Raw genomic sequence first — 13,980 nt, 5'->3', positions numbered from 1 at the left:
CTTCCCCTAGAGCTGGTGCCCTGAATTCGGACTTCTATCTAGTCTCCTAAACTGTGAGAAATTTAATTTTTGCTCTTTAAAGTTACCCACTTAGTATTTCTGTTACAGCAGTACTGAGAAACTAAGACAAGGGGTTTTCAAATAGAGCCAAGATATGACCTCAATACCTTGTACTGCCTTCAAATCTGCCAGATAGTTTCCCCTTGGAAGATCCCCCTCATGCCTCTCCCGAAAAGATTTCATCTGCAGTTTTCTAACCCTGTGATCTTAGGGTTGGTAAAGGGACAACCTGACTTAACCCATTAATCAGATTAGGAAAGGTGTTCTAATGCTGAGGCAGGACAGCAACAGCTTGGGGTGAAGTAACCTGCGTCTAAAATATGTTGCCACGCTCTTGTCTGAAGATGGGGAAGAGAGCACAGGTTCAGGGAGGGTACCCTGTCTTAAGACTCAACCTTGTAAGACGAAAAGTGGAATCTATTGGAGCCTGGCCAGCTTCCAAGGCAGGAATCAGCTTGGCAGGCCTCTGCCTAGTCTGTAACATGCCCTTCAGCAAGAGGAAACTGAGGCATTCACACTTTCGTGGAGGACACCAGGATCCTACAGAGAGAAACTGAGCTGCGGACACAGCACCACCCAACAACCGAGTCAAAAACAGCACCACCCAGCAACCCAGTTAAAAACAGACACCGCGGGCCAGAGGAGCCACGCCCGCCCACTTCCGCCTTCTTCCCGCGGCCCCGCGCTCCAGCTGTGCCTCCGCAGTGAGTGACGGGGCTGCGAGCCGGCGCAGTGCGGAGGTCACTGGCTGACTAGTGCCGCACGGTCGTCGCTTTCCTTAGCGTTGGTCCGGGAGAAGGAAAGATGGTGCTGGATCTGGATTTGTTTCGGGTGGATAAAGGAGGAGACCCAGCTCTTATCCGAGAGACGCAGGAAAAGCGCTTCAAGGACCCGAGACTAGTGGACCAGCTGGTGAAGGCGGACAGCGAGTGGCGACGATGTAAGTACTGGGACGCATGGGGTACCCCTCTGATTCTAAGCCCAGTTTCATCTCTCATCTCGTTACTGCCCCTGAGGCCACAGCTTCCACCCCTCGTCAGACCTTCTGCGAAGTTGCGGTGGTTCCGAGGCTCTCCATTTACTCCCAAACACGAGCGAGGACCTGCCCATTTTTATCCTTCCGCCGGGCAGTGGCGGTCCCTTCGGCGCGTGCTCAGTGCGGGTCTCTGCTTTTGGGTCTGGGAAGGAACAGGAGCATGTTCATCAAAAGCTGTCAAGCTGTCCTGCCAGATGTGTAGCTAAAAAAAATCCAGGGCGGGAGGTTTGGGGTGTTTTTGTTTTTGTTTTAACGTTCATCTTTGGACACCTCTGGTATTTTTCTCATCTTCAGCAAGGGCAGAGTCTTCTCCCTTTATTTTGATAGGGTCAGAGGCTTCAGCCTGAGACTGGATCACATCTACAACACAATAGGTTCACCTCACTCAAATTGGAAGCATCTGGGGACTTTGGAGGCCGTTCGTGGTTAAAAACGTTGCTCCCGAGATTTTGGGAAGGCCATCCCCCTGACCTGTGGGCATGCATTTAAGAATCAAGAGAAGCCTTTTCTGTGGTAGAGCAGACAGAGGATGTGTGTTGGGGGGGGGGGGAGGGTATAATGAGGCAAGCAAAAGTTTGTAATTGAGGCTGTTTATTTGTGATTTGCAGAAGTTCTCTGCAAAAGACATTGGGCTAGAACCTGGAACCGGTCAGGGCATCTTAACATGAAGCTCAATAAAACCATAAAGCATTAGCAGAAGTGGTTACTGGTTGGCTAGATGCTGTCAAGGCTGATTCATTCTGTCTGATGCAATAGGTCTGCAACCAGCAGAAAACCAAGTTTATGACACCATGCTGCAAAGGCAGTTGCTGTCTAAGAGTACGATGGATTTATATTAGGAAAATCGATTTTTCTAAATTTATAAGGGTGGTGGGCGCCAAGAAACTATTTGTTTAACTCAGTTGTCAACTGATTCTCTGTGTCTCAGTCACTCTAATGTGGTAGTTTGTTTAATTGTAAGAACCCACATATGAATCTGAAGTTTTGAATTGCAATGAAATTAAATTTTGCTCCATTTTATATCTAGGAAAAAACTAGACTAGGCACTATTGTGTTGAATTAGAAGTCAGGAATATCAAATTATTATTTAATCAATCCAGCTGCTGAATGACTTTGAATGTATTAGCTAATTCTTAAGCCTTTAACAAGTGGATATGTGGTGAGGAGGAGGAGTTCTTTGGGGACAAGGATTGTGTTTTATTAATCTGTATATCCCCAGTACTTAGCACAGTACCTGGTCATTGGTAAGGGCTTGATAAAGGTTTGTTGAATGCACGGATATCTCCTGTGTTCAGGGCACTTTGCACTTCTTCGTGAAAAGCACAGTTTATGTGGTTTATTTTCAATGCATCTGTTAATTTTATTCTTTTGTATTTGATAGTCCTTACTACTATTTTCTTTGCTTCCAAAGAGAGTTCATGATTTTTCCAAGTTACTGGCTGCCCAGCTGGAACATTGGGAGATCTTGTATCGAGGTTCTTTCTCATCTGAACCTCAGATCAGAGGATGGGGTTCGTCTACCAATGGCTGCAAACAAGGACTTGTAACTCGGGGCCACATTAAGAGCTCAGAGCATGCACTCTGACTGAGGACACAGCGAGCTTCCCAAGGCCCTCCATTACAACGCACCTATTTGTCTGCCTGTAGACTTCCAAAGTGCGCTCGGGCTCTTTGTAGAACACAAGAGACTGATAGAACACGACACTGGCGTTTACCACAACTCTTCTTTACTCCAGGGAATATCAATCGAAATTGTTGTTTCCTGTTAGCCCTACTGCCCATGCCTTAAGCCAGACCATCATTATTGATCTCTGCAGTTGGAATCCAGCTTTTCTAACTGCCTGCAGTCTCACCCTAGTCTCACTCAGTGCGAGGCCACATCCCAGGGAGTGTGATCTTTCTGGAATGCAAGTCTAGTTTCACTTTCAGGCTTCAGTCTTTGAGTAGTGCTCATATCTTAGGGAACCTGCTCCTTGGAAACTATGTGGGGCAGTTCTACTCTGTCCTATAGGGTCGCTAGAAGTCGGAATCAACTCGACGGCACTGGGTACTGGGGTTTTCATATCTTAAACCAGCACTATCCAGTGGAAATAGAATGCAAGCCACACTTATAATTGTAAATTTTCTCGTAGCCGCTTTTAAAAAGTAAAGAGAAACACATGAAATTAATTTTAGTAATATATTTTATTTAACCTAAAAAACCAAACCCATTGCCCTCGAGTCAGTTCCAACTCACAGCAACCCTATAGGACGGGGTGGAACTGCCCCATGGGGTTTCCAAAGAGCACCTGGTAGATTGAAGTAGTCGACCTTTTGGTTAGCAGCTGTAACTCTTTACCACTACACCACCAGTATTTAACCCAGTATATCAAAAACTGCATTTTCAATGTATTATCAACATAAAATAATTATTGAGCTATTTTACATTTTTTTGGTACAAATCTTCAAAATCAGTGTATATGTGTTTTACATTTGCAGCACCTCTCAATTCAGACTAGCCTTGTTTCAAATGCTTGTGGCTAGGGGCTGTCAGACCGTGCAGCCTTCAAGCATAAAAATCCAAAATTTTTAACATGATGTACAAAGTCTCCCATGCCTTTCTAGCCTCATCTTCTACCACTCTTCCACATAGGCCCTTCTGTCTTTATTCTGGCCTTGTTATGCTACTTATTACACTCTTTCACACACTGCAGTGACTTGCCTCTTCCTGGAATATTCCTTATCAGGGTGCTGCCCTACTTCCATCTACCCTCTTTCCCACCCAGCTCTGTTCCCATGGCACTACCTCATTTGTTCAGTGCTCTCCATATGTTAGGGGCCCTGGTGGTGCAACAATTAAGTACTAGGTTGGCGGTTCGAACCCACCAAGCCACTCCATGGGAGGAAGACTTGGCGATCTGCTTCTGTAAAGATTACAGCCAAGAAAACCTTTTGGGGCAGTTCTACTCTGTAACATGGGGTTGCTGTGTGTTGGCGTCAACTCAGCGACACCCAGCAACAACAGCAGCTCTGTATATGACTTCATACATCGCCGATATGGCATTTGTACTGTTTTTATATACACTGTCCCACAATTTTCTGTTTTCGTTGAGATATTGTAAAAATGGTGTGGAGGCGCTATCTGACCTCTAACTTCACAAGGGGGAAAGAGAATCAAGATCAGGAGCCCAAGGCTGATTCCTATGAGGCAGAGGTCAGACGTGCCTCTTCTCTCCACCATCTTTACTAATTCTGACACCACCCAGCCCTCCCACGGTACTCTCTCCTTCTCTGCTGGGTTCGACAATTCATTGCAGTGGCCATACAGACAATTCTCATGATTTTGGGGTTTTATTGGGGAAGTAACAGGTTACAGCTCAGGCTCAGGAACACTCAAGGATACAGTTCTTCCATCAGGACACGCTCTTCCCAGCCATGCTCACAGGCACTCCTCTCCCTGACCCTAGGCCTCTTCCCAAAGGCACACAGCTCGCTTCGTGGGCCAGGAAGCCCACCATGCCATCTCCTGCTACCAGGTCTCTGCTGTCACTGCTTCTCACCATCTTCAGGGTTACAGCTCACTCTCTATCTCGGCCTCCTGCTTCCAGGAGCTTCTCAGCACGGGAATCCCAGGTCCAAAGGATGTGCTGGCTCCTGGCTGTTCCTCCTTGGTGGTAGTGGGGCCTTCTTCCCACCTCTAGGTGGTTTATTTTAAGCCCAGCAGGATGGCAAAACTGACCGGTCCCTTTGGTGGGTTACAATTACCCATTCACACAGTCCCACGCCATCTCTTGGATGAGAGTTACAAGACCATGGTTAAAAAAGGCCACACAAAAGTGATCTATGGCACTACAAATATGGATACAGTAAAGTGCACAAATCTTAATGTACAGATTGATGAGTTTTAAAAAAGACACCCATGTAACTACTACCCAGATCAAGACCCAAGACATTTGTAGAACCCCAGCAGGGTCCCCTCCTAGTCAGTCCCCCCTCCAAAGATAACCATATTCTGACTTCTGTCACCATAACTTACTTTTGCCTGATTTTGCCTTTCATGTAAATGGATTTATATAATGTATAGTTTTATATATGACTTCTTTCTCAAAATTATGTCTGTAAGATTCATTCATATTGTTATGTGTAGCATTTGTTAGTTTTTTTTATTGCTGTACAGTACTCCATTATGTAAATATACCAGTCAGTTCCTCTGTTGATGGACATTTGGGTTGTTACCAGTTTGAGGGTATTATAAATATGCCACTGTTAACACTCTTACCTGTGTCTTTTGCAAAAGTGAACACTCATTTCTGTTGAGTATAAATCCAGGAGTAGAATTGCTGGGTCATACATAGGGTAGGCACGTTTAGATTTAGCAGATATTGCCAAATAGTTTCCCAAAGTGGTTGTATCAATTGATACCCCACCTGCAATGTGTAAGAGTTCTGGTTTCTCTAAACCCTTGCCAATGGTTGGTATTGGCAGTCTTTGTAATTTTAGCCATTCTGGTGGTATCTCCTTGTGGTTTTAATTTGCATTTTTCTGATGACTAAATATAGTGAGCAACTTTTCATATCCTAACTGGCGTTGCAACAGCCTGTTTTGAGAATTGGCTGTTCAAACCTTTTGCCAAATTTTTATTTGATTTTCATTTTCTTATTGATTTGTAGGAGTTGTTTATGTATTCTGGATATAAGATGAATGTCAGGTATATGTACAGATACATGTCTTCTCCCAGTCTATAACTTGCCTTTTTACTCTTTTCAGTCTTTTGATGAATAAAACTTCTTAATTTTAATGAATTCTAATTTAATAAAATTTAACTTATTGATCTTTTATAATTTGTGCTTCTCATGTTCTGTTGAAGAAATCTTTTTGTATCCCAAGATCCTGAAGAGATTGTCCAATTTATACTTCTGAAAGTTTTATTACCTCACCTTTCACATTAAGATCTATCATTGATTTCACATTACTTTTGGTGTATGGTGTGAGTTACAGATTGGAGTTAATTTTTTAATATCAGGATTCAGTTGTTCATAATAAAAATACAGCAAACTAGGAGCAGAAGAGAACTTTCTTAATCTGACAATGGTATTTACCAAAAACTCCGTAGCTACCATCATTCTTTTTTTTTTTTTAATAATTTTTATTGAGCTTTAGGTGAACGTTTACAAATCAAATCAGTCTGTCACATATAAGCTTATATACACCTTACTCCATTCTCCCACTTACTCTCCCCCTATTGAGTCAGCCCTTCCAGTCTCTCCTTTTGTGACAATTTTGCCAATTTCTAACCCTCTCTACCCTCCTGTCTCCCCTCCAGACAGGAGATGCCAACACAGTCTCAAGTGTCCACCTGATACAAGTAGCTCACTCTTCATCAGCATCTCTCTCCAACCCATTGTCCAGTCCCTTCCATGTCTGATGAGTTGTCTTCAGGAATGGTTCCTGTCCCAGGCCAATAGAAGGTTTGGGCACCATGACTGCTGGGATTCCTCTAGTCTCAGTCAGACCATTAAGTCTGGTCTTTTTTTGAGAATTTGGGGTCTACATCCCACTAGTCTCCCGCTCCTTGGGGGTTCTCTGTTGTGCTCCCTGTCAGGGCAGTCATCGGTTGTGGCCAGGCACCATCTAGTTCTTCTGGTCTCAGGATGATGAAAGTCTCTGGTTCATGTGGCCCTTTCTGTCTCTTGGGCTCATAGTTATCATGTGACCTTGGTGTTCTTCATTCTCCTTTGATCCAGGTGGGTGGAGACCAATTGATGCATCTTAGATGGCCGCTTGTTAGCATTTAAGACCCCAGACGCCACATTTCAAAGTGGGATGCAGAATGTTTTCATAATAGAATTATTTTGCCAATTGACTTAGAAGTCCCCTTAAGCCATAGTCCCCAAACCCCCACCCTTGCTCTGCTGACCTTTGATGCATTCAGTTTATCCCGGAAACTTCTTTGCTTTTGGTCCAGTCCAGTTGAGCTGACCTTCCGTGTATTGAGTGTTGTCCTTCCTTTCACCTAAAGTAGTTCTTATCTACTAAGTAATCAGTAAATAACCCTCTCCCACCCTCCCTCCCTCCCCCCCCCCGTAACCACAAAAGTATGTGTTCTTCTCAGTTTATACTATTTCTCAAGATCTTATAGTAGTGGTCTTATATAATATTTGTCCTTTTGCCTCTAATTTCACTTGGCATAATGCCTTCCAGGTTCCTCCATGTTATGAAATGTTTCACAGATTCGTCACTGTTCTTTATCAATGCGTAGTATTCCATTGTGTGAATATACCACAATTTATTTAACCATTCATCCGTTGATGGACACCTGGGTTGCTTCCAGCTTTCTGCTATTGTAAACAGAGCTGTAGTAAACATGGGTGTGCATATATCTGTTCGTGTGAAGGCTCTTATTTCTCTAGGGTATATTCCGAGGAGTGGGATTTCTGGGTTATATGGTAGTTCTATTTCTAACTTTTTAAGAAAACGCCAGGTAGATTTCCAAAGTGGTTGTACCATTTTACATTCCCACCAGCAGTGTATAAGAGTTCCAGTCTCTCCGCAGCCTCTCCAACATTTATTATTTTGTGTTTTTTGGATTAATGCCAGCCTTGTTGGAGTGAGATGGAATCTCATCGTAGTTTTAATTTGCATTTCTCTAATGGCTAATGATCGAGAGCATTTTCTCATGTATCTGTTAGCTGCCTGAATATCTTCTTTAGTGAAGTGTGTGTTCATATCCTTTGCCCACTTCTTGATTGGGTTGTCTTTTCGTGGTTGAGTTTTAACAGAATCATATAGATTTTAGAGATCAGGCACTGGTCAGAGATGTCATAGCTGAAAATTCTTTCCCAGTCTGTAGGTGGTCTTTTTACTCTTTTGGTGAAGTCTTTAGATGAGCATAGGTGTTTGATTTTTAGGAGCTCCCAGTTATCTGGTTTCTCTTCGTCATTTTTGGTAATATTTTGTATTCTGTTTATGCCTTGTATTAGGGCTCCTAGGGTTGTCCCTATTTTTTCTTCCATGATCTTTATCGTTTTAGTCTTTATGTTTAGGTCTTTGATCCACTTGGTGTTAGTTTTTGTGGTTGGTGTGAGGTATGGATCCTGTTTCATTTTTTTGCAAATGGATATCCAGTTACGCCAGCACCATTTGTTAAAAAGACTATCTTTTCCCCAATTAACTGACACTGAGCCTTTGTCAAATATCAGCTGCTCATATGTGGATGGATTTATATCTGGGTTCTCAATTCTGTTCCATTGGTCTATGTGCCTGTTGTTGTACCAATACCAGGCTGTTTTGACTAATGTGGCTGTATAATGTGTTCTGAAATCAGGTAGAGTGAGGCCTCCCACGTTGTTCTTCTTTTTCAGTAATGCTTTACTTATCGGAGGCTTCTTTCCCTTCCATATGAAGTTGGTGATTTGTTTCTCCATCACATTAAAAAATGTCATTGGAATTTGGATCGGAAGTGCATTGTATGTATAGATGGCTTTTGGTAGAATAGACATTTTTACTATGTTAAGTCTTCCTATCCATGAGCAAGGTATGTTTTTCCACTTAAGTAGGTCCTTTTTAGTTTCTTGCAGTAGTACTTTGTAGTTTTCTTTGTATAGGTCTTTTACATCTTGGTAAGAGTTATTCCTAAGTATTTTATCTTCTTGGGGGCTACTGTGAATGGTATTGATTTGGTGATTTCCTCTTCGATATTCTTTTTGTTGATGTAAAGGAATCCCAGTGATTTTTGTATGTTTATCTTATAACCTGAGACTCTGCCAAACTCTTCTATTAGTTTCAGTAGTTTTCTGGAGGATTTCTTAGGGTTTTCTGTGTATAAGATCATGTCATCTGCAAATAGAGATAATTTCACTTCCTCCTTGCCAATCTGGATGCCCTTTATTTCTTTGTCTAGCCTAATTGCTCTGGCTAGGACCTCTAGCACAATGTTGAATAAGAGTGGTGATAAAGGGCATCCTCGTCTGGTTCCCGTTCTCAAGGGAAATGCTTTCAGGCTCTCTCCATTTAGAGTGATGTTGGCTGTTGGCTTTGTATAGATGCCCTTTATTATGTTGAGGAATTTTCCTTCAATTCCTATTTTGCTGAGAGTTTTTATCATAAATGGGTGTTGGACTTTGTCAAATGCCTTTTCTGCATCAATTGATAAGATCATGTGGTTTTTGTCTTTTATTTATATGGTGGATTACATTAATGGTTTTTCTAATATTAAACCAACCTTGTATACCTGGTATAAATCCCACTTGGTCGTGGTAGATTATTTTTTTGATATGTTGTTGAATTCTATTGGCTAGAATTTTGTTGAGGATTTTTGCATCTATGTTCATGAGGGATATAGGTCTGTAATTTTCTTTTTTTTGTGATGTCTTTACCTGGTTTTGGTATCAGGGATATGGTGGCTTCCTAGAATGAGTTAGGTAGTATTCCATCATTTTCTATGCTTTGAAATACCTTTAGTAGTAGTGGTGTTAATTTTTCTCTGAAAGTTTGGTAGAACTCTGCAGTAAAGCCATCCAGGCCAGGGCTTTTTTTTGTTGGGAGTTTTTTGATTACCGTTTCAATCTCTTTTTTTGTTATGAGTCTATTTAGTTGTTCTACTTCTGATTGTGTTAGTTTAGGTAGGTAGTGTTTTTCTAGGAATTCATCCATTTCTTCTAGGCTTGCAAATTTGTTAGAGTACATTTTTTCGTAATAATCTGATATGATTCTTTTAATTTCAGTTGGGTCTGTTGTGATGTGGCCCTTCTCGTTTCTTATTCGGGTTATATGTTTCCTTTCCTGTATTTCTTTAGTCAGTCTGGCCAATGGTTTGTCAATTTTGTTAATTTTTTCAAAGAACCAGCTTTTGGCTTTGTTAATTCTTTCAGTTGTTTTTCTGTTCTCTCATTTAGTTCAGCTCTAATTTTTATTATTTGTTTTCTTCTGGTGCCTGATGGATTCTTTTGTTGCTCACTTTCTATTTGTTCAAGTTGTAGGGACAGTTCTCTGATTTTGGCTCTTTCTTCTTTTTGTATGTGTGCATTTATCAATATAAATTGACCTCTGAGCACTGCTTTTGCTGTGTCCCAGAGGTTTTTATAGGAAGTGTTTTCATTCTCGTTGCATTCTATGAATTTCTTTATTCCCTCCTTGATGTCTTCTATAACCCAGTCTTTTTTTAGCAGCGTATTGTTCAGTTTCCAAGTATTTGATTTCTTTTCCCTAATTTTTCTGTTATTGATTTCCACTTTTATGGCCTTATGGTCTGAGAAGATGCTTTGTAATATTTCGATGTTTAGGATTCTGCAAAGGTTTGTTTTATTACCTAATACGCTAGAGAATGTTCCATGTGCGCTAGAAAAAAAGTATACTTTGCAGCTGTTGGATGGAGTGTTCTGTATAAGTCAATGAGGTCAAGTTGCTACCGTCATTCTTAATGATGAAATGTTGAATGTTTCCCCCGAGGCTAGGAACAAGACTAAGGTGTTCACTGTCACCACTTCTATTCAGTATTGTGCTGGAGGTTCTAGACTGTATGATAAATTCTGTCTTAATTACCTAGTGCTGCCATAGCAAAATACCACACGTGGATGGCTTTAAAGAACAGAAATGCATTTCCTCAAAGTTCTAGAGGTGAGAACTTCAAACTCAGGATGTTAACAGGGTTAGACTCTGTCACCCCTAAGGGAAGATCGTTGTCTCTTTTAGCTTCTGTAGCCTCCAGTGGTCCTTGACAGCCTTTGGCTGCTTGTAGATGTATCTTCACATGGCATCTGTTTCCGTGTGTGTGTGTGTGTGTGTGTGTATCTCCTCATGTCTGTTTTCCTTTTTTATAAGACTTCACTCAGAAGGGATTAGGACCCGCTCTACTTCAGTATGGTTTCATTACCCATACTGTATAATGGATTTCATTTTCATAACGTATTTCACAATTCATAATGTATTTCACAAGAAGTACATTTTAGGGTACACAATTTAATTTGTAACATAAGGCAAGAAAAAGGAGGAAGAGATTGGAAAGGAAGAAGTGAAACTGCTGCTATAAGCAGATAACTTGATTGTGTTTGTAGAATCTGAACTATTAAAAATAAATTTGGCCAGATCACTGGGTACAAGTCAATATACAGAATCAGTGGTATTTTACGTATAAGTAACAACTAAAAACCATTGGATACCTTGAATAAAATTAATAGATGATGTTCAAAACCCATGTACTGAAAATTTCAAAACATTGCTGAGAGAAATAATGAATACCTAAATAAATGCAGGGGTATACTATATCCAGTGACTGAAACATTCAGCAATTTTATAATATTGTTTTTTAACTGTCTATTTTGTTTTCTTATTTTCTTTCATATCCCCAACACATGGCACAGTACCTTGCGGATAGGAAGGGCTCAGTAGTTTTTTTTTTTTTAACTTTTAATTATAGATTCACAGAAAGTTGCAGAAACAGTACACAGAGGTCCTACACCCAGTTTCCCCAGTGGTAACATCTTACACAACTGCAGTACAGTATCAAAACCAAGAAACAGACATTACTCCAGTCCACATACCTTATTCAGATTTCACCCATTTTACATGCATTCGTGTGTGTGTGCACGCACACAGTTTTATCACATGTAGATTTGTGCAACCACCACTACAAACAAGAAGCAGAACTATTCCACCCACAAAGATCCCTCTTAGCTATGCTTTTATCGTCACAAAAATGTAACTGTTTTAGCATAGAGATGTAGCAACCAAGTTCAAGGGAAGAGAAACTTGAGTGCCTTCTTTCTAGATTCCAGTGCACACCAAGTAGTTTCTCTAAGTGAGTTTTAATTTAGTGAGGTTACAGTTACTTTAGTATTTTCCATTGCCTTTCCCTTTCCCTATCTAACACCTGGCAGCCACCAATCTGTACTCCATCTACATAATCTTGTCAATGTGAATATGTGAGTGAGAAGGTAGTTTATCATTTCGTGTGGAAGTTTAGCTAAAGAGCTATCAAAGAGGGGAACTGATTGGCTGACTAAGTGCAGCCTTAGAGAGTAGCTGTTATCTAGGGGCTGTCTCATTTCTAGACATCAGTTTCATCTGTCGAAGGCTTGATTTTTACCATATTGCCCCTAATGCCTAGATTCAAGAGGTCCAATTTTTGCTAATCAGAGTTATAAAGGACTGATGAACCACATATCTGTATGATAATTGGGGCCAGAATGCTGATGTTGGCTGATCACTGTACTCTCTTTCCAAATGAAACTAAATTATTCTCAAGGCTGCCAGAGCATTGGGTCAGAGGAAAGGAAATAACTGTTACGTAACCATTTTTAGCGTAGAGAGGTAGCAACCAAGCCCATGGGAATAGAAACATGACTGCCCTCTTTCTAGATTCCAGTGCACACCAAGTAGTTTCTCTAAATGAGTTTTAATATAATTGTGTAGGTTACAGTTACAGTATTTGCTAGGTTTCTCAGTTTTCTTTTATTAGCATGTGTTATACTCAATCTGCAGTGTTATTGTCCAGGTTTTGTTACTTTTTAATTTCAGCCGCAGGGTACCCTTTTCCTTGTCCCCAAATGTGGATACCCTAAAGTATCCACCAATATACACCAACTAAATTTGGGACTCTCAAGCTATAAGATTTCACAGCTTCATAAGGCAGATCCTTTAGATCTCCCTGCAGTTTGGCCTTGAGCTGAGATAAGAACTAAGGAGCCATAATTAAGAGATGGGAGTATCTTGACTGTGTGCATTTCCTTGGTATATTCTTGGATTCTTTATTTGCAGGCAGATTTCGGGCAGACAACTTGAACAAGCTGAAGAACCTATGCAGCAAGACAATTGGAGAAAAGATGAAGGTAAGAACTTGGTAACGGCCATTTGAGAGCTTGAGCAGAGGTATTTGATCTTGGTCTTTTTTTTTTTTTTAGCTAACAGGCACATAATTTCTAGTTGAGTGTCTGATTCTATGAGATACTGAATGTCTTACCAAAGAGAGAAAATTATTAAAGAGAATGAAAGCAAGAACTAAGAGGTATTTTCAGAGGTTGGGAAGTCCATCTTCTGCCCTTCAGTATCATTCCCACATTAGTTATTTATTGTCTGTTCTGTTCTTGTTATAGGAATATAGGTTCTGCTAGTAATCACTTCCAATTATTTCTTGCACTCTACACATGGTGCCAGAAAGAGCAGATATGGAGTTTAGATCCCACCTTGTCCTCCTGTTGCCTCTGTGACTTTAAGCAAGTTAACTTCTGAGGCTCAGTCTTCTAATCTATAAAATGTCAATACTAACACTCACCTAACCAGAAAAAAAAAAAACCATTGTTGTCGAGTCAGTTCCAACTCGTAGGGACCCTATCGGACAGAGTAGAACTGCCCCATAGGGTTTCCAAGGAGCGGCTGGTGAATTCGAACTGCCGACCTTTATGGTTAGTAATCGAGCTCTTAACCACTGCACCACCAGGGCTCCACATGTAGAATTTTTTTTTTTTTTTTTATAGTGAGAGCTAAATTTTTAAATGTGGAGAACCGGACACAATGCCTAGAACACTGTAGTCACTCCACAGGTGTGTGACGATGGATGGTGATGAGCGTTCCTGGCTTCGTCAGAAGTCCTTCGGATGCCTGAAGGGTGTTAAACGTCAGCTTAGCTTCTGCCTTGGTGTCCAGAATAGTTCGTGATTTTCACCTTTCTTCAAAAATACCTTTTTAGTGCCTTAATCACTTTTGAAGAATATATTTAATGCACTGTGCAATCTGTATCGTATTTAAGTTGTAAAGCTTGAAAATAAATAACACCAAAAAAAAAAAAATCAACTTTTGGAACCTGAACCAGTAAAGAACATAACACACAGGATCACCTTGAGATTCTAGCACCTTACACTTCACTTCTGCCTCCTGCTCTAATAGTCTGCATCCTGCTGGTTGTATTTTGT

At 40.9% G+C, this 13,980-nt stretch overlaps 1 protein-coding gene across 1 annotated transcript in view; it reads left to right on the top strand.

Moving 5' to 3' along the window:
* The first annotated feature begins 748 nt into the window (after nucleotides 1-748).
* SARS1 (seryl-tRNA synthetase 1) overlaps nucleotides 749-13,980 on the top strand; it is a 29,626-nt gene continuing 16,394 nt past the window's right edge. The window contains exons 1-2 of the mRNA XM_003409544.3: nucleotides 749-1,000; nucleotides 12,830-12,900. Coding sequence (XP_003409592.1) covers nucleotides 865-1,000; nucleotides 12,830-12,900 — 207 coding nt within the window. The 5' untranslated portion in view covers nucleotides 749-864. The remainder of the gene's footprint in view (nucleotides 1,001-12,829; nucleotides 12,901-13,980) is intronic.

This window comes from Loxodonta africana, chromosome 3 (genome assembly GCF_030014295.1).
Source record: "Loxodonta africana isolate mLoxAfr1 chromosome 3, mLoxAfr1.hap2, whole genome shotgun sequence".
In the NCBI taxonomy this organism is placed as follows: domain Eukaryota; kingdom Metazoa; phylum Chordata; class Mammalia; order Proboscidea; family Elephantidae; genus Loxodonta; species Loxodonta africana.
Note: the sequence above shows the minus strand (reverse complement) of the source record. Positions and strands in the feature narration are given on the sequence as shown.